General features: G+C 42.6%; 2 protein-coding genes across 6 annotated transcripts in view; one reads left to right on the plus strand and one right to left on the minus strand.

Annotated features, from left to right (window-relative positions):
* Window positions 1–8952, plus strand: part of BORCS5 (BLOC-1 related complex subunit 5) — a 124196-nt gene extending 115244 nt beyond the window's left edge. For both annotated transcript variants that reach the window (XM_006267896.4, XM_019482239.2), the window contains one exon: window positions 482–8952. In XM_006267896.4, coding sequence (XP_006267958.1) covers window positions 482–712 — 231 coding nt within the window. In that variant the 3' untranslated portion in view covers window positions 713–8952. The remainder of the gene's footprint in view (window positions 1–481) is intronic.
* A 1105-nt stretch (window positions 8953–10057) lies between these two features.
* DUSP16 (dual specificity phosphatase 16) overlaps window positions 10058–26558 on the minus strand; it is an 83379-nt gene continuing 66878 nt past the window's right edge. For all 4 annotated transcript variants that reach the window (XM_019482237.2, XM_019482235.2, XM_019482236.2 and 1 more), the window contains 3 exons: window positions 24203–24362; window positions 20428–20551; window positions 10058–15542 (listed from right to left, as the gene is read on the minus strand). In XM_019482237.2, the coding sequence (XP_019337782.1) occupies window positions 14360–15542; window positions 20428–20551; window positions 24203–24362 (1467 nt within the window). In that variant the 3' untranslated portion in view covers window positions 10058–14359. The remainder of the gene's footprint in view (window positions 15543–20427; window positions 20552–24202; window positions 24363–26558) is intronic.

A 26558-nucleotide genomic window follows, 5' to 3' on the forward strand; every position in this document is an offset into this window, starting at 1 on the left:
CTTCCACTTAATGGTAGTTGTAGGTATCAAAATAGTGCAACCACACTGTAATTACGCAGTAGAGTGGCTCAACATAATTATACTCACAGTATGTAGAAGGTGTACCCAAAAACCATACTCTCAACACATGCTTTTAAATGAAAGTGGTAATTGCACCTGGGTTTTGATAATTTAGGGGACTGATTTAGAGTTTAGAAATTTCATCATGTGATGCAGGGGAAGACTGGCTGTGTTTATAATATTTTGTAGATCAAATCAGCAATCAGGATGCAAAACAGCGTTCAGGCCATAAGTGATCACACAACCGCTATGTTAGGTAGCTATATGGGTACGATTATAATCACCAAAGAAGTTCCTTTTAATTGCTGCTGCACAATAAAATGACTTCATACTATTAACGACCATTTTAAAACTCTATGCCTAGCCCAGGGGCACCTGGCAATCTTTAGCCTAATGTGGGTCTTTTTTGTGTGTTAAACAGATGGATGTTTCTGTGGAAACTCTGTACGGCTTCATGCAGGAACGCCAGAAAAGGTACGCCAAGTATGCAGAGCAGATTCAGAAGGTCAATGAGATGTCTGCCATCCTCCGCCGCATACAGATGGGCATCGACCAGACAGTCCCGCTTATGGAGAGGCTGAACAGCATGCTGCCTGAGAACGAGAGGCTGGAGCCCTTCAGCATGAAACTGGATCGGGAGCTTAAGTCCTAGTTGCCCCAGACTCCTCTTCCTCACCTTCTCATTCTAGCATCCAGCGTGAGGACATGCTTCCAGTAAGTTTGATTGGCAGCCTTTTGGAACAGACAGCACTGCTGCCTGACTCTTTGCCAGGCCTTTGAGAAGAGACCTGCGACATTGGCAGAACTGAACTGAAACACTGTGGCCAGCAATAAAGGAGCTGCCTACTCTGGTTGTTCCGAGAAGAAAAATAAACTTTCTTCATCAGAGCCTCCAGCAACACCACTCGTATTGAAACATTTACTTTGTTCCTGTTACTAGACTTGGTCTCAGGGAGGAGCAATCCTTCCATCTGTTCTTTTATTAGAAAAATTCAAAGGGATACTGGATGCAATAAACCTAATTTACTTTCTATGCCGCTGGGGATTTAGACACCTAGATTTCTGGTAGATATTTATGAGATCCCTTGGCTTTGGTAATATGTTATAGGTGAAAATGTGGAGCTAGGAACTAGCTTGTTACCCCTGCCTATGATCGTAATTAACATAGCTTGTGTGGCAGGGAAGGGCTTTACCATCTCCTTCCTCAAGGCATCTGTTTTTACAGGCTCACTAATTTATAAGGCTGTAAATGAATAACTTCCAGCAAATAACTTCTGTGGTGGTGGTGTAATACAGGCTCAACATGCCCATGTTGTGACAGGGATCTGGGACAATTGCTCTAGCCCACAATGAGCCTGTCTGAACCTTAGCAAACTTCTAATTGACTGTGAAGAGATGGCAGGCTGGTCAAGTAGTTTTGCTGATCAGAGAATATAGCTCTTTCAGTATCTTTTAAGAAAGGGAGATTGAGGTGTCTGTAGAGCTTGGTGCATTGGCTCAGCTGCCATCATTCAACGAACAGTCATGAATGCAGTGTTTTATGACTAAAACCACACAGTCCTTTGGGATTGTGCTCAGTTAAATGTTCCAAATGCACCAGGACATTCTTACTTTTATTCCAAACACAGGACAGCTCTGGCAGGACGGCCACTTGTGAGAGCACTAGACAAAGTTCCAGGGGACTTGGGTTCTATCCTCTGCTCTGCCCCAGGCCGCTTGGGTGAGCTTTGGCAGGTCATCTCAGCCACTAGAGTCATGACATCTCCATGTGTAAAACTGGGCTAATGCTTCTTGACTCACCTTTGCTGCAAAATGCTTTAAGGTTAGTAGATGAATCTGTAGGACCTAAACCCGAGTTTACCCACAGCAAGGAGTCCTGAGGCAGCATCTGACTCCTGCTAGGAGGCTTTTGAATGCTACTAATTCAAAGAACAGCTTGATTTGAGATGGCCTGTGGTAGCTATCTTCCATGTATGGAACAAGGTTAGATAATTTACCCAGGGCGTGTCTACACGTGTATCGGATTGTGTAGTTGTTACTGCGTAGTCATTTAGTACCTGCTTAAGTACTAGCATTATTGCACAGTCCTGATGCCCACATTTTTTTTCTCAAGCTACTGCACAGTAGCCTCAGCATCATGGTTCGTGCATGCCAATGCCACCTCACCACAGCAATGAGCTACGACGACATAGCTCATCACTACAGTGACACAGCTTCTTGTGTAGATGTGCCCCCAGAGAACGTAGAATACCTCCTCTGGGTCTACCCGAGCAATAAATAGCAGAGCAGCCTTCTGGTAATGCTGTTTGTTCACTGAACAGCACATTGTCCAGCTTCTCTTGTTTCCTTGATCAAGGCCATGTGCTCAGGACCTAGCATCCATATTGTAGGCCATAGCCTGCTTTGATTTCTCTTTGCAAACATGGTAGCAGTTGCTTTGCCAGGACCCTCTAAGCACTGGCTAGAAAAGGAGTTCTTTGGAAATGAGGATTTTTGTAGCAGCTCTGTCTGAGGAACAACAAGAGTTTGCCAAACTTGAAGTAACTGAAGTAACCTGAACACATCAGGTGAAGGGAGTACCAGGGGGCCTAATTCTCCATGTACCCTATTTACATACAAGTCAAATGGGTGCAAACTTCAGTTCTTCCCTTGCCTTACCCACACATTGGGTTTTACATTTTTACACCTGCTTTGTGCAAGTGTTAATGGCTAGTGGTGTTTCAAGGCAATGGCCTCATGGTCTTGAGCTGTTTCCTAGATTTAGGAAACTTAAAAGCCAGAAATATTTTACACCATCTCTGTGGTAGTGGTATCCATGCTAACTTGTAAAGCACTGTGACAAGATCTGTTAGCATGAACCTTGGGCATCATTTCCTGCTCTCTGTGATCTAATCCTGTTATCAGATGTTTCACCCCATGTGCAGCTTCAGGTAGCAGCCATGTTTTCTGAAATCAGCCTGACCTTCAGATGTTTCCTCCTTTGCCAGTAGATACTGGTCTGAGGCCTAGGCTGGTTGTCAGCCAGTGAAAAGATTAGTAATAGGTATCCCACAACTCTGTAGAGCTAAGAACTGGAGGCTTATGCCACTGGCATGGTCTTGAGAGGTGGGAGCCTAAACTGAGTTAGATCACTATTAGAAGATAATATAGTAAACTTTCTCCCATTGAGTTCCAGGCAGTTGGACTCATGGTATTAAGATACTATTATATTGAAGGAGCAATGTATCCCATAGCTCTGTAGTTAATTCTGTCACTAAACAATTGCATATACACTCACTATTTCCTATCTTAGTGCTTTGCAAACCTGACTTTACAGCAGAGTTTAGGTGGTAGCTTGAATATTACCCCCATTTTTACCATTGTGGGAACTAAGGAAGTAATCCAGCTGTGCCACAGTGACCAGCTTCCTAATTTGTGAGTGGTTGCCATGAAACATCTAGCCACAAGGCTGGTAATGAAAAAATATTTATGGGTAGGGATCCCATCTTGTGGATCCCTGGGTGCTGCTGAGTAGCCTGCGAGTGCCATCTAAATAGTAAGGAAACACAGGAAAGAGGGGCTCAGCATTGGGTATGAAAGTAAAGTATTAAACACTACTAGTTTAACTGGAAGGAAATTACATAGTTGGGTCCCAGTGACAAACTTTTTCAAAGGCTTTTACATAAATATTCGTCACAAGTCAACAGGTGACAAGAATCATCTCTGCTTAATATTAGTTTTGTAAACTGTCAGGTACCCTCTCTCTGTTCTATAAATAATGAGTCAATCACTAGTCTCCATCACTAATGCTTATTACCCAGAAGTCTTTAGACCATTTGCTGAGGGATGGGCAGTTATCATCTTCCACAAGTTGCCTGGTGGCACTTTTTCTTTACTTGCTGCCCTTTCCAGTCTGCTCCACAACCTGCTTCTCCAAGTCATCTCAAATGTCTGCAGTGCCTGATGGGACAGGCATGCTGTTCTCTCCTTTGTGTCGTTTCAGACAAGAGTTGGCTTGTAATTCAACTAACTTCCTGTTAATGCTTTTCTAAACCCACCAGACCTCTCTCTACTTTGTGGTGCTCTTTTATGTCATGAAAACCCCCTGGCCAGCACCAGTGAAAAAGATGCAGCCCTATGGCCCTGACATTGGCTGCACTCAGAGGTGAGCGACAAAAGGAAAAATAAATAGGTTTGCCCTTCTTCACTGCTTTCTGTCGTAAAAGGGGCAGAGTACTGAAACCTGGGTGCATTGTTTATAACATTAAAACTTAATTGGCCCAAACTCATTAGATGCTTTGGAGAACAGTTCTTACTATAAGATTTAGCTCCATGCTCCAGGGATGCTAAGAACTAAGTCTCTATTTCTACAACAAAAACTGCATGGATTATCCTAATGATAGCAGAGGTAAAAAAGGCGTTTTTTCTTTTCTTTTAAAGTAATGATGGTGGGGTGGGGTCGTTTTACAGCAAAAAGGCACAAACACCTTTACTGTCCCCTTTTGGCAGCAAGAACCTACCTCTCTCCTTCGTCAGAGGGGTCAAGGTGATTGGGCCTTTTGAAACCATCATAACCTTTCACTCTTCCTGTGTTGACTCAAGCCTGCTTTAATGAAAACTGTATGCTTGTATGACTTAGTTCAGGGCTATACTTTCTGCTTTATTGCTGCACTGATAATGGCCTGTGTTATGCTATCAATACTGCTCCTTGGGGTGGGGTTTTTCCATGAGTTGGTCTTGCTTTCCACAGTCCAGGTAGATGCCCAAAGCTGTTATCTTCTCCTTCTCCCTGGTCCCCCTGCCCCCATTTTAAATGGCTTCTAAAGTCATGAGCAGAGGGTTGAACTAGATGACCTCCTGAGGTCCCTTCCAGCCCCATTTTTCTATGATTCTATAACTTGGCTTTCTTCTTGCACCCAGTGGTGCTACTTTTCTCTTTCATTCCTCTTCTCCTTCCTCAGCAAGTCCTCTCACATAAGACGTGTGTGTCATTTAGTCTGGCCCTGCCTCAGAAACATGTCAACACGCATTCTCAAGGAATGAAGTCAGTGGTCTCCTTCTAGGAGTCTTTCCTGATTCCAGTGGAGTCCTGTTTGAATGAGCGATATGATACTTGTGTTAAGCAGTGAGAGTTTGGTTCAGTTCTGTAACATCTTGGAGCGTGGTGGGGGAAGGAGAGAAGAGGCTTGTCTGACTTTCAGCTGCAGTCCATGTCCCAGCTTTTTCCAGTGTGATAATTACAATGAGAATATTGAACTGCTTTGAATGTAGTGAAAAGAGCTGAGAGTAGTTGGAGAAGCACTAGCTGCTGATGCAAGTACAGCCTGGTACTTCTTCATGTGTCCTATTCCATCCCTCTATGGTTCCTTCTCCTCTTCCTCAGTCTGCTTGAGAGCTGTGTGCTTAGTAGTTCTGCCCCTGCTCTTCTCAGCTTTATGTAAAGAGTTTCGGTGCTGAGTTCACAGCAGTGGGTTTCAGTTAGGGCTTGGGATTGCTGCTGATGAGCTTGAAGTCTTGAATGAGCAGCACTTTCTGCCATAAGCCTCTCCCCTTGTTAGCCTGTGTTCAGGGACACAGCCAGTGACAGCCACTAACTATCTTGTTCCTATTTTCTCCTTAAACTGGATGGGCCATTGTTGCTTCTAAATGTGAGGAAGAACAACCTTCCCATTGTTAACTGAGGTCTTCAGGGTCCTAAATAAGCATCATTAGGTTCCCTGCTCTAACACAGACTTGTTCTAGCTTGGGCCTAAGTCTTAATTTTCAGTTGCCTGCCTCTTTCCCATCTATAAGATGAGGCTAATAGCATTGCCCAACTTCACAGAGGTGTTGTGAGGCTAATTAAAGACACAGTCTTGAGCACTACTTGGGGATTTTTCTCAGAGCTGTCCAAAGCTGGGGTAGCTTATATATTTAATGGGAAGGTGGAAGGGGTGCTGCCAATCCTCCAGTTCATTGTGAATAGTTGTTTATTCCTGGTGAAAAGCAGCAGGAAGATGCTCTCCCTCTGGGCTGGTGTCTAAGGTCATTCTCAAGTCTCCATAACCCAGGAGATGACCTTGAAATAGTTACTGTGTTTGTCACTGTTTTTGTTTTCAGTAATAAAGAAGGATGTATGATTCACACTGAAATCTCCTTTAGGCTGACTGTTTGGAGGGGGGGGAATACCTTTGGTTTTAGAAGGTACTTGATTGTGTTATGTATCTTATGATTATTTAAAAAGTAACAGTCTCATTCTGCAAGCTAGCTTGAGTTGAGCTGTGAATATTATATTATCTAAAGGCCCTATGAACTAAATCACTGAAGGATAGGAAAGGGTTGTAGGTTACAGAAAGTTTCAGCAGTCATAAATGTATTTCAAGAAAAGCTGGGTTTTGGAATCAGCTTTTCAGCAGATATACCCATTTCTCCAGGAACCAATATCAGCTTCTGCTGAAAAGCAAGAAGCATGATATTGTCATTTGGTTCACAAAACACAGCTTTAAAACGCATCATCACTGTAATAGCCTTCTCTTGGTAATAATAAAAAATTATCAATAAGTGAGTTTAGAGGCAACAGTTTCACCATTAACCTGCTGGACTCAAACAGAGGAGGAAACCCTTTGTACCATCCCTATATCCTACTGCCATGCATGTGTATGGTTTCCATTTTACTAAGGCCCTCTGCGTAGTGGAAGGGAGGGTTTGCCTCTGAAAGGCATTTGGGGTAAGATAAATAAGCAAGGACAAAGAATAATGCTCTGGGAGCTTACTCATACCTGGAACTGTGAGCAGCAGCCTCTATCCAAACCATCTCCCATGCTGCAGCAGATCTTCCTATTCAAGAGGAAAACAGCGCTGGCCTAGTGCTGTTTCACATTCTTCACAAGCCTGGAAGCAAGCATCAAGGGGCTGAAATGCATCCTAAGCCATGTACCCAGTCACCCAAAGAGGGAAGGCAGTCCCATGTGGTCATACAGAACCCCGATGATAGCCATAGGAGCTTCTCCATAGGACATCACAATGTCAAGATTGACTCATATAGAATCAACTGCAAATTTGGGGCCTTAGTTTGATCTGCTTCCCCTGTCACCATCCAAGCACAAACTTAGTCAAAAGATCTGTTACCTAACTACCAGAGTTTACTTTTGACGGGTGCATACAATGCTATTACAGCTCTACCATCCTGGATCCCAAGTAGGAACTGGAATCATGCCTACCAAAATGACTAATTGCCAGCACTTCCCTCTAACAGGACAGCTTCCAATCTTCCAGCCTGTTTCACAGCAGTTGATAATAGTATAGTTACGTTCCAGCTGACCCAAAAACAAAGCAAAGAAACCCAGCACTTTATTGGAAGGAGTGGAACTGCACAATGCTCAAAATAGCCCCCACTTTCTCTTTTATTTATAATAGTTGTCCTTAAAATCCAGACGGCGCAAAATAATTAAGACTCGGCTGAAGTAACTTTCGTGTACTTTGCAGTGATGATTTCATCTGGAGTACGCAGAGGGTACTGCTTGGTTTAATTTCAGACATGGAACAGAGTTTTGTAGTATGGAACTAAGCCGATTCTAATGAATCCTAAAGTGTGCATTTGTATGAGAAGTTTGGTGGTATTATATATAACAGCATTATAACAATGGATGTTTTACCTCAGGGGGCTATTAAAAATTTTAACATAGATGCTAGTTTGGGCAGGGATTTAAGGAAATAAGCTGTATTTTGTGAGTACAGAAAGCTGTTGAACTTAATGTCAAATAAGTTAGTTTTTGCTAAGCTTTAAGCAGCTTGATATACAGCATAGTGGATTTCATGCAAGATCACCTTGGGTAGAGCTTTCATAAATGTTCAGCATGGGGTCAGTCTGTACCTACTGAAGAGGATTAAAGTAAAAACGAAGGAGCGAATGCTTTGGAAAGTGCCAGCCATGGTCAGAGACAGTCAAATCAAACAGGCACTAGCTATCAAATGATGTCCTATAGTCGCTGCATTCATAATTAACAGTAGAGACAAATCACCACTTTTACTTATTTGAGTCTTTGACACTTGAGCTTTTCCTGCCCAAATACATCTTTGGAGAAGTCTGTCAACACTAGAAGGGGAAAGCTGGGGAGGGGGAGGGGAGAAAGCAAGGGAAGAGTTTGTCAAGAAATAGTTACTTACCACTCGTTCTGAAATTTGTTGGGCAACCTGGTAGGTTAATCAGTATTAAGTTTTTTGCACTCCACTGTACCAGATTTGCTCTGCATTATATATCTGTTATGCAGTGAACCACCTTGCAGTTGGCCATTAGCTGAAACTATGTAAAGAACCAATGCATTTCCTAATTATTTTAGAAGTTCGGTGGCATTGTGAGGCGGCAGAATTGAGCACAATATTAAAACTGGTTGGTGGTGGTAGATGATATAACTGACAATATTTGTCTTTTTTCAGCACCTGCTGCCAGTGTGCCAATTAGAGATGGTTTTGGCTGTCTTCCTGATAGCAGGGGTGCTTTGAGGAGAGGAGCAGAGGCATGCAAAGTTGGTGAGAGGAAGGGGAGAAAGATAAGCCTGCTCACTGTGAAAGCAGACTCCTCAGAAATAGACCTTAAAAGGGAACAAGGAGTACTTTATTTTTCTGTGTCTATCAGAACTGGACTGATTGGGGCCAGGCTGAAATGGAGACTTTATTTAAAATGCAAGACCTTGATGCAGTCTAGTGTGATGTTACATTTACTTACTTTCTTTTCCCCTTTAGTAGACTTGAGCTTTTATTCAGCACTTGTGCTTGCTTTCTGTAAATGAGACAAAAGGTTACACTTGCTGGTCACTTGTGCTGTTGGTGGGCAATTGTGCTGTTCTTTAAATGAAGAAAAGAGTGATAATTCTGGCTTCCCTTTCCTCCTGCATCTTTTGTCCATTAAATAAAGATCTGCAGTTTATAGTATTACTTTTAAGTTTTGGGATTTAATGAGACATTACTAAAAGCCTTGCAAAAATGGGTTTGTAGTGATAGTAGAGAGGCAGGTGACAGTGCTTGTTACCAGCTTGTGGGTCCAAACTAGTTGGTGCTGTACTCCTGTACAATCTCAGCTTCATCAAGAGACATCAGCACACTAGTACATGTAATAACTCTCCATGCTTAAGAGGGACACAGTAAACATGCCCACACTCCCTTCAACTGCAACTACCCCCTCAGCATGTAAAGTTGGTTACTCCAATTACCAGTAATGTTAGACTCCAGTTCTTTCTGATAGCTTTGTTTAGCAAGTAAAGTTTGTCCCTGTAATTTAAACAGTTTGAAATATTTGTAAAACAGCTGTGCTATTGCCTTGCAGCAAACACTCAGTTGATCACTTGGGAACTGGATTATTGCCTTGTAAAGCAGAACCACAGTACAACTGTGCTTGATAATAGCAGACCATTTAAAGGTTGAATGCAGAGACAGCAACAGCTACTGTTTGAATTGGGAGAAGGTGTGATGAACAGAAATAGGCAGGGTAGGGTGACTGAAACTGCAGAGTCACTTCTGACTGCTGGGGGCTACTAAGCTCAAGGAAGGCGGCTAAGTATTTGTTTGGACACTGCAAAAAAACTACCCATTAATTCATCACTATGGCTGCTGATAGATGTGAACACCCCCCACAAATAAATAGTGCTTTCCTGGAAGAGGAAGCGCATTAGTTTGACCCGGCTGCCCAGTGGCTATGGATCACGCGCTTCAGTGGGGCTTTTTGGTGTTTTTATCCAAAGCTGATTCAATCAGCTACTAGATAAGTGCCAGAAAGTCCTACTGAAGTGCACAATCCCAACAGACGCTGGCAAGCCAGGCTGAAGTAACATGCCACCTCTTCTAGGCATGTGCTGTGCTTGAGCGCAGGGGCACGCTGAGCTTAAAGTGCTGGGTTTTTTTCATGTTGGTAAGCAGCCTACATGACAATCAGTAGCAGCTACAAAGATTAGCAACATACCATGTGGACACTCCTGGTATTGTATTTTAAGCTGGACGTGGCATGTATGTTCTACAGCTGATTATAAACAGCTCTTCTCAGCCATTCTATATAAACAGGTACCACGTCCGATTTTATTTCATCATAATGTACAAGTAATGCTCATAACACAACAAGATGAGAAACTCACACCTCTTTGAACCATTTAAACAGCTTGCCATACGCCAAAAGAACATTATATTCAGATTAAAACATGTACACATTTCTTCCCCCCATCTTCCACCTCACTTTCCAAACTTCTTAAACCATTTCCAGCATCATTCAGGTACAAAAATGAGATAGGGTACCAGCCACCCACAGACCAGACAAGCTCCAGGCTCTCTTCTCCACCATGTGCTTAAAAGGACCCAGCCTACACAAGTGCTGAGCCTTTAGCACCCTGTCCTTGCTTCACCGATTCAGAGGATGCTAGAAATCAAGAGAAGTCAAGCCCAGATTTCAGCTGCAAAAGAGTTTTTCTTCTCTGTTAGGGATTTCTTTAAATACTTTAATTTCTATAAATTGTGCACATACAGTGTGTGTACAGGCTAAAACAGTTGTCAGAGTCATTTTCACTTGATATATCAGCATACAGTGGCAATATGCTTAAATGGAGAGCCAAGACCCGTCTTACTTTGCAATGTGGTATCAACCTACCCCTGACCCAAACCACCCTCTCTCCTGCATTTCATACACATGGAACAAATGAATCTTATATGTTCAACCACTTCTGTTGCTGTCTCTCTTGTCTCTCTCATGCTCCTTAGGATCAAGTTAATCAACTTTGTAGCTTTCTCTCAGTGCTAGTTTTAAACAGTCCATCATAGGAAATTGAAGTCACATCCTAGCCACAAAGAGAAAAACAAAAAACAAAAACAAAAAAACCCAAAGCAAAACCATGACAGACAGACAGACAAAATCCTGTCCTTTTTTCAATATAGTAAAACCTGAGATTTGAGTCACCATCTAGCTACACTTACAGTAAAACAAAACAAGCCGCTGACTTATTTAGGGCTTCAGTGACTACCAGATCTTTGCTGAAAAAACTTTAGCCAACATCTTCAAAAAGCAGTTAAGTCATAGTTTATTATACTTGCTTTATATTTTCAGCTGCCTGCACTGAAATTGTATAAACATTGCAGCCCACATCTCTCTCCTGCCCCTCAACACCCACAATGCCACGTATGCACTGAAAGACACTGGCAAAGATAAAGAATTATCATGTGTCAATGCAGGACTGAACAATGAAGCATAATATTGGGCCTCTGTTGTTGTTAATTCCGCACAAGATTTACAGCAACTCACAGAGTGGCCTGGGGAAGTGGCAGCCAGCATCCCACAGGAATCATGGGCTGAAGCAAAAACAGTGGTTTTTCTCCCTTGCCAAGCAAAAACACAATGCTGAATGCATCCTGAAAGTGTCCCTGCCCCCTCTGCCAAGACTGCCAGCAGGGACATGACAAGAGAGTCCCTAAATGAGATATTCTCGATGCGTCTTTGCCTCTAAAAAGAGTGACCAGCCAGCAACAAGGATGGCAGTCTCAGGGTCTGGGATCCTTACCATCAGTAATACCATATTTTATTAGCACATCAGGGAAAAAAACAAAAAACAAAACTAGCCTTGGGACCCAGAACAACACTGGCCCAATGGGGACTGCTTTAGGATAGAGTGCTGGAAGTAAACACATTTTCCATTAAAGAAATAACATTTGGGGGGGGGGGGGGGGGGGGGGAAGCTTAATGTGTTTTATCCTGGACCATTCAGGCTAGTGGGGCTTCTCTCTGTCAAAATACAAAAAATTGGTATTAATAACTGAAGTCAGTTGATATGATGGACTGAGGATGTGCAAGGGGAGTTTATCCACGTAAAAATCTTTTGGGCTTGGGCAACATTGTGGAATACATTGCCCGCCTCCTAAACAGTGTGGGAGAAAAGTATCAACCTTCCCCTTCCCTCCTCTATTTGCACCCAGCATTAACTACTCTGCCAGCCGCCAAGTAATTCAGTTCCTTTTTCTAATCTCACCTTTAGAGATAAACAGGTCTACCCCTCAAAAGCCAGTTTTCCAATGTCAAAAACCCCTCTCTATTTTTCATTTAAAAATCAAGAGGGTAGTTGGCCTATTTTGAGAAGATGGATTTTTAACCACTTTTCTCAGCTAACTGAAAAACAAAAAAAATCCTGTGCATAGACAGCTTGAAATCAACCTCAAAACATGGCTAGTCATCTACTTATTCACAATGGCCTTCGATACGGTATCCCACCCCATACTGGTGAACAAGTTAAGAGGCTGTGATGTGGATGACTACACAGTCCGGTGGGTGGCGAATTGGCTGGAGGGTTGCACCCAGAGAGTCGTGGTGGATGGGTTGGTCTCGACCTGGAGGGGTGTGGGCAGTGGGGTCCCGCAGGGCTTGGTCCTTGGACCGATACTCTTTAATGTCTTCATCAGCAACTTGGACGAGGGAGTCAAATGTACTCTGTCCAAGTTTGCAGATGACACAAAGCTATGGGGAGAAGTGGACACGCCGGAGGGCAGGGAACAGCTGCAGGCAGACCTGGATAGGTTGGACAAGTGGGCAGAAAACAACAGGATGCAGTTCAACAAGGAGAAATGCAAAGTGCTGCACCTAGGGAGGAAAAATGTCCAGCACACCTACAGCCTAGGGAATGACCTGCTGGGTGGCACAGAGGTGGAAAGGGATCTTGGAGTCCTAGTGGACTCCAAGATGAACATGAGCCGGCAGTGTGACGAAGCCATCAGAAAAGCCAATGGCACTTTATCGTGCATCAGCAGATGCATGACGAATAGGTCCAGGGAGGTGATACTTCCCCTCTATCGGGCGCTGGTCAGACTGCAGTTGGAGTACTGCGTGCAATTCTGGGCACCACACTTCAAGAAGGATGCGGATAACCTGGAGAGGGTCCAGAGAAGGGCAACTCGTATGGTCAAGGGCCTGCAGACCAAGCCCTACGAGGAGAGACTAGAGAAACTGGACCTTTTCAGCCTCCGCAAGAGAAGGTTGAGAGGCGACCTTGTGGCTGCCTTTAAGTTCATCACGGGGGCACAGAAGGGAATTGGTGAGTATTTATTCACCAAGGCGCCCCCGGGGGTTACAAGAAACAATGGCCACAAGCTAGCAGACAGCAGATTTAGATTGGACATTAGGAAGAACTTCTTCACAGTTCGAGTGGCCAAGGTCTGGAACAGGCTCCCAAGGGAGGTGGTGCTCTCCCCTACCCTGGGGGTCTTCAAGATGAGGTTAGATGAGCATCTAGCTGGGGTCATCTAGACTCAGCACTCTTTCCTGCTTATGCAGGGGGTCGGACTCGATGATCTATTGAGGTCCCTTCCGACCCTAACATCTATGAATCTATGAATTGCTTATGACCCAATACCCAGAGGCCAGCAATTATGAAAGCCCTAGGTTTATTTTTTGAGGTACTGTTTTTTTCCCCCCTCTACAGCAGCTCCCTATCCAGTCATCTAAATCCTGTCCATTAGAATGATAGTTACATCAGTATGTACATTGTCTCAACTTGGTTTTCAGACCAGCCTTACTGTGATTGGTCACTTATTTTTTTTGGATTCACTACTAGTCACTGTCCTGAAGAAAAATAGTCTCCCTCTAGAAGTTGGCTCAGTCTCAGGGCTAAGGTGCATTGTTGAAGATTTGGGGAGCAGGGGGAGAGGAAAGAACTAGCTTTGCTTTTTAGTAATGTGTCTCAGTGGAGCCAAGGAGATGGCCTGCTGCCAAGAAAGCTTCCTTTGATCAAAAGGGTTTCAAGGATGTGCAATTCATCGCATATTTAAAACAAAAACAAACAAAAAAAATTGCTTTACCTGTTAGGCAAACAAACAAAAATACCAAAAAACCCCCAACTTTTTGAAACACCTGCCCATCCACTTTTAGGGGAGGGGGAGAAAAAAAGATGAGACAGTCAGACCAGATCCTATTCCACCAATTAGATGCCTAAAAGGGCTTAAGGGCCTAAGGACAATCCCATTCCATCCCTCTGGAGTCCCTGCAAAGCCATTACCTCATCTCTTGTCATAATACACCATCCCCTTAGGAGTGAGGATGATGATGATCCACCCACCTTTGCATTTGCAATATTTCTAGAGAATTCAAACCTGGTAGAACTGAATCCCACTTAGGCACCCACCAAGTGGAACGTGATCTGGCCGTTGGCTCCCCAGTGCCGATATTAGTTTGTTATATCTTATATAGAAATCTATTCACTGCCTTCACACTGAACCCCCACTCCTTTTTAACCAAAAAAAAAAAAAATTCAGATTTACAGGGAATTATTTTAAACAACAAGGACACCAACTCAGCTATATGGTCACAGCTGCCTGTCATTGCTCAGGACACTTCAATGATTTCCATGCTGCCTGAAAAGCTTGACTGGCTGCCCACTTTCCCCAGTTCCTCACGGGATCTGGTGTCTGACATGATGCTCTCCCCAAATTCCATCTGGCAGCTCCGTCGCTTGAACTGCTTCTCGAAGGAGCTCTCCTCATGCCAGCTGCGCCTCGAATCACCTCTGTCACTCTGTTTCTGCCTCCTGCGCACAGCACAGGCTTGGTCGCAACCAGTGGGCAGCTGGCTGCAGCTGTAGGCTGAGTAAGTGGCACTGCTCCCATATAGAGCAGATGCTGAATAGAAGTGTGAGGCTTCTGTAGCGAAATACCAGCTGTTGGTGAGGGATGTGGTGGAGGTCTGAGGTGGTAAGATATCAGAGTGCCAGCCTTTGAGGCCCAGCCCGGCAGCAGACTTTGCCAAGTGCTGCTGACTTGTGGAAAGGCCGAAGAGGAAGTTTGTTCTATAGTTGTCTTCCATGCTCCCACTCCGATGTAGTGGGTACAGAAGTGACCGCTGGGCAGTGCTGGAGTTGCTGCTGGGCCTTCCCATGTGCTGCCGCTTGTTCTGGCTGTCCGGCTGCCAGGCATTCTGGGATTTCTCGGGAGGATCGGCTTCCTCTTTATCAGGGCTGGTCTCAGGTGTCTGCTCCGAAACTTCCTGGACAGGGGAGAACTGGCATGGCTTGCTGCTGCCGTCTAAAGCCGCTGAATGTTTGTAATACTCCAGAGCATCCTCTGACGAGGCAAAGCCCTGCACTGATGCAGTCACACAGCTGCTGCTTGTCGAGTAGGACACGGACTTGATATCCAAAGAAAATGAGCGCTTCAGTTTATTACTGTCCTCTACCTTGTCCAGAGACACATGAAGTCCATTTAGGCCCTGTACCAGCGAGCTATCCTCTAAAGACACCAAGCGCGAGCACGAAAGACTTCCGGAGTCCAGTGGCTTCTGTTCTGCAGGCCCAGAGGTAGAGTTAGTGCAGAGCTGAGTAGGGGAGGCGCCACTGCTCTGGCCACTGTCTGGGATCAGTCCGTGCTCGCTGCTTTTTTCCAAATGCAACAGCTTCAACTTGCTGACTGGGCCAGGCTGCCCAGCCTGGGTCTTTATCTTCCTCTCAAAGTCCAAAAGCTGACCCAGAAAATTGAAGTTGGGGGAAATGGTTGGTCTTTTCTCTTTCACAAACCTAGAAAAAGGGGGGGAAAGGGGAGAAAAAAAAAAAAGAAGGCAAGAATTATTTTAAGACCTTTCTCTTCCCATGAAGCACTCCAGGCTTATAGCTCTGGTTGGGTCCTGTTCAGGTCCTTGTGTTCCAGTTCAGTGGAATGCAGGTATTCAATAGCTGGGAAAGCAAGGAGAGCAATGGCTTGATTGGGATGACTCAAAGGCAAGCAGCTAGATACCTCCCACAAATTTTTCCTCACAAATTAGAGCACTTTTCTCAAAGGTTACTGGAAGAGAGAGAAGTGGGGTTCTTCCTTGAACCCCTCCATTACACATGAGGCATAAGAGGAATGAAAAGGATTCCTTGTATTTTTTTTTTTTTTAAACTTTGGACTTTGCAGTTTTGACTACCTTGTTTGTTTTCTGGACTTAGCCTCAGCCTTTTATAAAGTAAGAACATTACCATAGCATCTATAGTCCTTGCCAAAGGCAACACGTACAAGTGTAGAACAAGAAGATGGTCCTTTCCACAAAGAGCTTACAGTTGAAAGAAGTAAAAAAAAAATTGTGCAAGGGTTTGTCTACATTACAGAGGCTGCTGCTGCTTCAAATAGCAGCGCTAAGCAAGCTCTGCCAACAGGAACTTTTCTGCAGCTCCAGCTATACCAGCTGCTGTCCACACTAAGCATTTTGTCAGCTGAGCTACATGGAACATAGGACATGACCTTTTTGCACCGCTGGCTAATGGAGCTCTGTTAACAGAACTCTGTAAGCTCATTCTTTCTTCTCTCTTGCAGATCACCTCTTAGTACTCCCAAGTGTTACATTACGGGTACTTCACCTGACTAACATTAGTACTTCCCAGCCCTTGGTCTCTTTCGTTTTGGGCGAGGCTCATCTATACTGCAGCATATTGGAGCCAATTTCTGCCAGGTAAAAAACTAGTGGGTTTCTACAATGCACCTAGTCTCCTACATGTATCCAAATTTAAGAATGCAACATGAAGAGTTGTGCACTGGCATCGGACAAAGAATTTTACTGCAATAGATTCCTCCTGATTTGCTGATAGGCACCTCTGACCCATCCCTATTCAGAAAAGAGCTTAATGCTTCTTTAAGTTCCATTGAAGTCAACAGTGTTTAAAGTACATGTGTACACTTAAGCATGTATTTACATTCTTTGTTGAAAAGGCATGAAATTACATATGTACTTGAAGTGCACTGCTGAAACAGAGTCTGAGGGAAATGGTTTTCAAACTTTTTGGCCATGTACCCTCTCCCTGCATAGACCACTGTTTGTTATCCCCTATGCCCACTGCCTCTGCATGTTCATTCCTTAGGAAGAGTCAACATGTGGCACCACCATTACTTACCACAAGCTGACCAATCAGAAGCTCTGCTGCCACTATTAAAATTCAGTTTGAAAACCATTATTGTGGAAGCAAATACAGGAACTTCTTGACAACTCCTTTGATTTATGCATTGTAAGTCCAGGAATACTACCTGTCTTTCCTGGGTCTTTTAGTGTGTACACACACAATCCATGCTGAAGTGTGGCAGGTAACAAATGGACTAAATCCTGAAAAGCCAGTATAAGCAGAAGCAGCAGCCCAAGAAACATGGTTGCAGGATTATAATATGCAAGCAGTGTGGGCATGCATGAGGGAATATAAATAGCTATTAAAGGAAAGCAAAAATATTGAATCCCAGGATTTTCCTGGATTTAACACAGGGATGAATCATGAAGAGCTAGTGCACCTCAGGGGAAGGTTATATTTTTCTCACCCATGCATGTGTTACACACTTATAGTAGGCCACTTAGAAAAGTAAACACTCTTGAAAGCTCTTTGTTAAAATGTGTTTTGCTTGTTTAACATCCATTGGTAGTATATGGATTTTTTCCTCTTAGTCTGGCTGGAAGCCAACAAGAATTTACACAACCAAATCACAAGATCCTGCTGCTTTTAAAACACCCCCCCCCAGTTTTTGCAACTAACATCAATCAGATGGACAGGTCATGAAAAGGACTGAACTGCTTGGTTATAGCTTGGGCTCTTCTTTCCCAATACTCTAGTGAAAGTAGATGAGCAAGCTGTTTGGACAGAAAGGGCAGAAAGGATGTACAAAACAGCAGTTGAAACTACTACCACCACTACTACTACACACTGTTCTTTGGTGGATGGAGAAATTCTACAGCAGAGGGGTGGTGGGGGCTTGATTCTGCAAAGATTTCTGTAGCTCAAAAGCTGTTAACAAAGAACCCAGACCATTTATTTTAGTGTCAGAAATTCAGCCCCTAGCCTTCATACCATCTTCACACCAATTGTTTTCCTTTCAATATTCGTTGTGCTTTATGGAAAAGTTAAGTATTGTAATTACAGTAGCTCCGTCCAGTTACATTATCATTTCTACCCCATGTACTGCCTAGAGTCCTTAATATACCTCTTTCAGAACGGGACTTATCTTTAAAAAAGTCACTTAAAAAGAAAATGAAGTTATTACAGGTTCCTCTGCTGAGTTGACCTGCTAGTTTTTATGGTTTTAGAAATACTTTTCATTTGAAAAGAAACATAAAAAGAGCTTCTCTAAGCAAAGGAAATGGGTTACATGTACTCAATTTTATTTCTTCTTCTATATAAATCAAAATATACAAGATAAAGTGGAGAGAATTTTTCTCTGATCTTTCACTCATTGTATATTGTAGATGTTGTTTGAAGAAAACACTAGAAAACTGTTTTCAGATAGGAGTGTTATTTTGTTTGCTTGCTACCTCTCACTAACAGAAAATAAACTAAATGCCTACAATATTTGTTTGGGGGGGGGGGGGATGAGTACATTCCCTGTGACTTTCTTTGGTATAGTCATTGAACGGTCTATCACAGGAAGAGGTAAATACAGTGAAATATAAAATTCTAGCTATTGTAATCTTTTTTTCCCCAACGTTTTCCATGCAGTTCTTTGGTAAAAGAAACAATCGCCACACAATTGAGAGTCCTTTTCCACAGTCTTGGTGACAAAGCACTGAGACTGACCAATTGGAATTCATTTTAAAATTCTCTGAGAAGTATTCCTTTCTATTTATTGACAGCAAGTGCTTTTCATCATTCAAAAGACTCAGCAGGAAAGGCATGGCTCTTGTTAACAGTGCACCACTCTACTTTCATGCCTTTTCATGTTAACTACATGAAAACCACTATCACAAAAATCTGATAAGCTGCCAGCAAAACAGGTAATCTACTGAACATAAAAAACAGTGTATTCTTGTGCTCACTTCCTCCCCAACTGCTGGTTTTGTTCATCTGGCACCTGTCATTTGAACTACTTTCACCACATGTAATGAAAGTTCCTTCAAAGTCCCACCAAACAAAGGTGTGCTGCATGCAGCCAGATCTTGCATGATATGTATGCCTCTATAGACTAGAGACCAGCTCTTGAAAGCAAAGTCTCTACCGCACATAATCAAATGCATCATTTCCAGAGAAAATTCCCTCATTAGAATTGAAATTATTCTTAGATTTTCAATATCTGTCTTTCAAATCACAGCCATTATTAGAAAACAGAGATATAATAGGGGTGGTGCGCAAGGGGTGGTGTTTTATTCTTTCCTGGTCATTTAAGTGTCCAGACTTGGACATCTACACACAGGTTGCCATTCTATTCATAGACATGTAGAGGACAGAGAGGGAGCAGGTGCAGAAGCTCTCTCCCATCATTTTCCAAATAGTTGAGTAGCTAGGTTACTCACCTGGATTCAAAAACCCTCTGGGTGAAGGGGGCCTAAAACCCAAGGTCTCCAGCTTGCCAAATAAGTGCCCCAGTCATTGAGCTACGTGGCAAATAGGGGCACCCACCCCCATATCTTTTACTCTAGGCTATTTCTTGTAGATGCAGGTTTTGGGTGACTCCGTTTCAGAGTATCTAAGGTTGCATTCCATCTACCAAAGGCATACTTATGGGCCTTGGTTAGTACTGTACATACTCGGTGAATAGTCACTTGGACACTTAGATGACCAGGGCAAGAAACAGAATGCCACCCCCAAGGTGCCCCTCTACCTGCACTGTTGCAGCTGTTCAAAATACTATTCCTTCTGGTACCAAGAATGCTATCAATGATGCCAATATGCTTAGAAGCAAATAAGAAGAAAAAATAAGCCCCAAAAGGGAGCACAATGGGCTTGTCCAGTGAAGTACAGAATTGTGATAAAAATGTTCAGGCCTTCAGGAATTTATTGTAAAGTGTGAACTCTTTACAATAACTGAATTACAACATTGGTCATTTCTGCAAAGTGAACTCAGTTCCAAAAATCTTTGATTCCACAAAGCCAACAATAAACTCAACAGATTTCTAAGAGATCTGAGTGAATTTTCAAAGAGCAACAATTAACTTTTCAGTTTACTTAATTCCTAGAAGACACTGGCCTACAGACATTATCTGAGAGTCATCTAATGCTAGCACTAAGATCTTTGGGTTTTTTTCTTAATGCTAAAAGAGTGAACAGACCACATAAGCTACACTACACATTAGATTTTTCCTCTTACATTAGAGTGCAGTGGCTTACATTGGCACAAGTTACAGAAATGCTGATTTACAGGTTGTCTACTCAGTCTATACTTGGCTATTATGCATTTAAAAATTTCTACCCCCTTACTGACTCCAAGTACTTATTCTCCCAAGACCACATTCTATGCTCAGGAATCATTATGAGGCATGTATTTCATTTATTTTATAAACCTCTACCGAGATAAGCCCACAATAGTCTGTATTTAAAGTAATAGTGACCTGAAGCATTCTTGGACCAAAAGCAAGTGAGGCATAGGATGAAATAAAAATGTCTCCTCCTTACTTAGAATTTAACCTCTTGCATTACCAACTTAATGATTCTCATAAAAGGGAAGTTCTCTCTTTACCTGTAGGCTTCATCTAAGGACATATCCATCCTCTTCATGATATATGCAATAGCAATTGTGGCCGAGCGTGATATCCCAGCTAAACAGTGCACCAAAACTCGCCCATTTGATGCTTTTGCTTTCTCTGTATGGGGGAGAAAGGGGAGGGACAAAAAAACCCAAAACAAAACAGCTGTCAGCATGAAGAGCATTACGTTGTGCTAAAACCATTGCAAAGAAAACATACAACTTTAAAATTCAACACTTATAGATTCCATGGAAGCTTCAAACAGAAATCAGCATTGCTATAGTTTTCTCTTTCACTGTACGTACACATACTGACCTCTTCTTGTATTAGAACGGTTACTTTGCTGTCACACCATATAACACCTGTCATCTCTGTGTGCACATTCAATCCTTGGAAGGGCTGTGGAAAGTGTTTATTCCGTATTTTAAAACACCAGCAAAAGGAAGCACATGCCAAGGAAGCAATGTGGCTACCTTCAGAACGTGGGGCAGCATTTAAGTGGAGAGAGCAAGTCACACATGCAGCTCCCTTGCTTGTTCTAAACACAATACCTTCTCTCTTGTCCAGAATTTCTCATGAGCAATAGAGTTGTTGGCAACTGATATTGTTCCCATTAACTTCAAGGGGTAATTCAACATTGATCACATTACCAGAAAGAGCAGTCTTCAGGCATGAAGAAAACAGAGAAACACTGTAGTATTTACAAGCAGACATGTTTTGGGTGGGTGACAAAATGGTAAATAGTAAGACAAGAATAAAAGGAGGAGCCCAGAAGTTGATGACAATACTTTGAGTTTGCTTCAAAGCTGAAAGTTTACATGTGAAGTAATTACTATCTTGCAATATTCGTATTATGTTTTATGTACTGTATAGTGAACCCTGTTTAAGATGGAACCTGTATAACCTGCTCAAATTAGAAAATTTCTATAGTCCTAGCATGCCATCCCAGCTGGAAGGCTCCCTCTATATGACTGACACCGGTCAAGGCGGAACCTATTCCCAGCCCTGCACAATTCCATCTTAGCCAGTTTTCACTGTATTTCATTGCCTGTGTTAAACTGATTTACTGTCTGCACATCTGTTTAACTTTTTTTAGTCAGGTTAAAGACTCTCATTTATCATATTGTTATAAAAGCTGTACCAGATTATTCACTTGTTAAAATGTTATTACAGAAAAAGCTGTGGTTAAGTTTCTATCATTAGTAGCTTTTGAATAAACTTATTTTTAGGAAATCCTGAATTTGGAGCTGAACATGAGCCAACAGCATCCCACAAAGGGATATTTATATAATGCTATGTAGGTATTAACAGCGATTGTTGAGTCATTAGCATTTAACTCTCCCTTTTCCTTTTATAGTTTTGCTATCATTTATAATAATGTAGAGCCATTAAGCTGGTTTATCAAATCTCAATAGCTGCTTCTGCTTCCAGTACCTTAAGCAGAAGTACTCAATGAATGAGAATGCTGGTGGTATTTCTCCTTCCAAAGCTTACCTATTAGCTGGTATTTTCTGATGGCTGCATATCTGCATAAGTGTCAGGAGGTAGGCCAATTCCCAAAGTAATCCTTACCTAGCCATCCCCCAACAACACACATTTAACATTTTTTTTTTTGTTACTGCGTGTGGCATTGCCTTGTATGCAGATATATATCATTTGACTTATTGAATGTTGCTGGATTCTGTGTTAACTAGCCACTCCAGGCTTCTGTTCAGTTTAATGTGTAGTAATGATAGTAAAAGCAAAGCAAGCAAAATGTTTGAATGCATGGGAAACAGAACAAAAATAATGAAATCATCAGTGTGCTGCTATATAAACTTGATGGTGCCTGGAATACTGCTCCTTGTATCTCTAAATAAAAACAGCAGAAAGAAAGAGTCCACAGATGGGCAAAGAATGAGCTTGGAGTCATGAAAAGACTTCAGTAGCAGGAGCAAGCAAAGCTGCAGAACACTTAGTTTAGAGAAGAGGTGCGCAAGAGGAGTCTCAACAGCAGTGTATGAAATGATTGCAACCCTTCCTTGTTGCCATAGCAGTGGCAGTGCTCTCCTCTCCCTGCCTATTAATTATGGCATGCGATAGGGCAGGGGTGCTCAACCTCTGAGCTGCTGGCCAAATCCTGCCTGTGGAGCCATGACACCTGGCCCATGGGGATCCCTGAGGGGTCAAAGAACTTAGCAGCAGGGAGCAGTGAAAGTTCTACAGCTCTGCCTACAGCCCTGCTAGGTCCATTGGCCACACAGCGGGATCAGGATTGCCCACATCCTGACGCATCCAGATCAGACTGGACTGGTGCCCACCATCAACCTGCATGTCTGGATTGGGGGTGCTTCATCCCACCTTATCCAGATTGGGGCTGGGCTGCTGCCACTATCCCCCACCACCCTGCACATCTGGATCATGGCTGCCTTTCTATGTCATGTCCTGCCCCACCTCACCCTTGCATTGGGATCAGGACTCGGTTGTTCCCCTGCCCACCCTTGCATGCATCCAGATCAAGACTGTTCTACCCCATCCCACCTCTACCCTCAGCAGACAAAGTCAGGTTGTGCAACACCCTGCAGCCAAATCCAACCCATGGAGAAACATGGCACCATCCATCTGGCCCACAGAATGAAAAGGTTGGGCACCAATGCAATAGGGTTTTCCTAGCATTTTAGATGGTGTTCCTTGTAGCCATGAGGGTTTGTAGTGGTGATTTGGGGGATCCCTTTGGTTAACCGCTTCCTGTGAACACAGCTTCAGAAGGCACCGCCTGGGCCAATGTTCCTAAAATGGAATCTAAATCAGGAGCTTCCACTTACCTTCTCTCATCACACCAAGGATGAGAGGGCATTTAACAAAACAAAGACAACATGTTCAAAATGGGTGGATCACGCTCAAGACATACACAAAGGGCTCCTTAGTGAGAGACATTGCCACAAGGCATTACTGAAGCCAAGAGTAGAAAAGGAAGATTCTAATGAGTAAGAAACATTAGAATAAAGAAGATAAATTGTGCTGTTCTATGGGAACAATCACTAAATAATGGCATTTAAAGGAAAAAAACATGCCCTGATGAAAAATCTCACACATGCCTCTGAAAGTGGGTGGGGATAAATGCTTCAGAGACAGGGGAACAAATTGGATCAGCTACTGTATTGACTCGATGGCAAATCCTTTGGGCACAGCAAAGCTGAATTTCTAAAAAAAAAAAAAAAAAAAATGAGACTTTTCTAGTTCAAGTTCACAAGAAGATCAGAACATCCATTTGTTCATTTTTTTAAAATACTTTGGCTTCTAAAGAGTGGCCAAGAGTTCACTAGACCATGTCAAACAAATTCACTGAACATGAGAAAGTGACCCACACATATCTTTACTTCAGGCCCTTAAAAGCACCTTGAATTAGTGTCTAGCATTAACTCCAGGGAGAACCTGTTGCATCATAATAATCTAGAAAAATGGAAGATCAGAAACCTTGATTTTACACTCCCTTATTTGTTTACCGACTTAAACTGACACAAATAACAAATACTTCATTTAAAATCAGCTTGTGATTGCTAACAACATTTACAGCAGCAAGTAGCCCAAGATCTCATCATAACAGTCCCTTGGGACAACCATAAATAAAAGGAAAACCAATTAAGATAGCACTTCTTTTTATATCTCCCATGAATAATTCAGAGTCCAATGAAAATTGAGCAAAGCTTACCCTAAATGAGAAAGAGAGACTTTCTAGCAGTTATAAAGAGAGGATCTTAAAAGAGGCATTTTGTCTAAGCTTCTTACCTATAAAATCAACTGACTTGTCCAACCAAGGCAAAATTTTCTCACAGAAGCTGTCATTCACTGGCACTCTCAAGAAATGGGATTCTGGGATAAAGTCAGGCTTTGGACAAGTGTTGCTGGCATTTAAAACATAACCAATATCATTCTGCTGCATCAGCTCCTGTAAAAGTAGACAAGAGATCAAGAGTAAAAAATTAAAGCCACAGCTCTAGTACATAAGAAAGTTAAGCCTAGTAGTTCTAAGCCCAAATCTACAAACTAGCTTAGAATTCACATTTGCATTGTTCTAATGGTCTTCTAGAAGCAGTTATTCAGAGAGACCAAGAAAATGTTCACTGCTGGTAGTTAGTCTTGCAGAAGATTTTTTTCTTTGAGTGAGAACTCTACTGTGTTTAAGAATGGGATCATTTTCATAAGGGAAGTCGACATGATTATTTTCTATTTGTTAATACATATTCTGCTGTTCTAAAGAATAAGGAGGCATTAACAAGAGATGTGGAATTTGTTGCTACCCTGGTTAAAATTCCCTTCTCCCTTGATGGCAGAACTGGCACTGTTAACATACTAAAAGAGCCCTGTTAAAGCTCTGTGTAGGTCAGTGCCCTACCAGTGAGGGCATGATGGATACGAGTGAAAGGTATTAAATAAATTGGATCACTCTGTGCTGCCAAAATGGTATGGAAAATAATATGTCTGAATTGAATGAAAAATTAATGCCTTGACCAATGAAACAGACACATCCCCCTACCCATTCACATGAAATTTTCTTAAGGGTACAGGAAACAGCTCGCTGTTTCTGTTTGCAGTCTGAAGGCAAGTGACGTACAATGTACCTCGCTTATACATAGGAGTCTACCCAAGTCGAGGCAGCTGCCAGCCAATTTCACAGGCAGACTCTGGTCCTGGCAGTCATTTTTGCAGGCAGAGCATGGTAGACCCCCAGTGTGTCTGATGGACTGTGAGGGCTTTCCATCATGTGGTCGCAGCCCCTACTTATACAGAACCCCTTGCAGAAGCTTGGGTAACTTAACTGATGGAAGTCACCCCAACCCGCTATTAAAATCACAGGGAAAAGATGAACATATCACCTGCATACATGTCTGGAGAGCCAGGCCAATTGCATGGTCAGGAGGAGGGAAGAGATGAGCAGGGAATAGTGGAATTGTAACTGATGGGTGAATGTGGACAAAGCTCTGAGTGGCTTCTCTCCTAGCTTTTTACCTATAGCACTGATGGGTTACACAGCTGGCATGGAATTATATGCAAATGAAAATGGGCACAAAAAAAGAAGAAAAAAAGAAAAAGATTTCCAATCTGATGTGCACTGGGTTGGGCTTTCAAATGATTCCCAGAGCTGCAGATTATAACATCATAACCAGAACAGGGACTTCATTGTCACCCAAGAGGAAGAAAGGATAGGAGGAAGATTCAGAAATCCTAAACACCAACAACCGTGTGGAAAGACAGTAAATATTCTATTTTCAAGCTCTACATTCTGTGATTTGTTTAAATCTCAAAATTAATGATGCCCTAAAAGGCTACATTTTTTCCAGGAAATTAAATCCAGGTTTAGAAAACACAGTGATGGAAGCAGCAAAGCCTGGGTGGTCTCCCTTACACTTAAAAAAAAGTGAGAGAGTCACTGATTTATTGAAAGTGTGGAACCTACTCCTTCATTTCCAGCATTATCCCCTGCTAGGACCATTACAGGCCAAGCAAATGCCAAAACTTAGCGTGTCTCAGAACCAGATGGATAGGGTTAGAGCTGTAATCCCTTTGGGAGCCACTTGATATAAATAGGTGAGACATGCTCAACCTCTTACAGCCAAGAATAGCACCATGTATCAAAATACTATAAGAACAGAAGAATCTCCAACAGTAAATTTGTAACAGGAGGGGAAAATAGAACAAAAAACCCCAAATCCCTGGGCTGCTTTATACAGGCCTGTGAGCACAAATAGTCACACATTATAAAATAGATAAATTACTGTGGACAGTACTAGAAATAAGTTTGTCTAAACTACTAGATGCTGCACAGCAACAATATATACAAGTTTTAAAAAAGAATACAAGCAGTCCTTGACTTACAATGTTTCAAGTTACCTTTCACAGTTACAAAGTTTATAAATTGACACACTGTTGTTTCGACTTTGACGCCAGTTTTGACTTTACAACGCTTGATCGATGCCGTGCCATGCCAGCAATGCATTGCCCATCTCCCTGGAGAATGTCTGTCCAAACTTCCTTGGACACTTTCTTTAAGAAAGAAGACAAGACTCCAGAAAAACCTACAGCCAAGACTCCTGAGAAAACTTGAGCCAAGAACCCTTCAAAAAGCCCAGCAAAGTCACCTCGA

The sequence above is a fragment of the Alligator mississippiensis genome, chromosome 4 (assembly GCF_030867095.1).
Source record: "Alligator mississippiensis isolate rAllMis1 chromosome 4, rAllMis1, whole genome shotgun sequence".
Taxonomy (NCBI): Eukaryota; Metazoa; Chordata; order Crocodylia; family Alligatoridae; genus Alligator; species Alligator mississippiensis.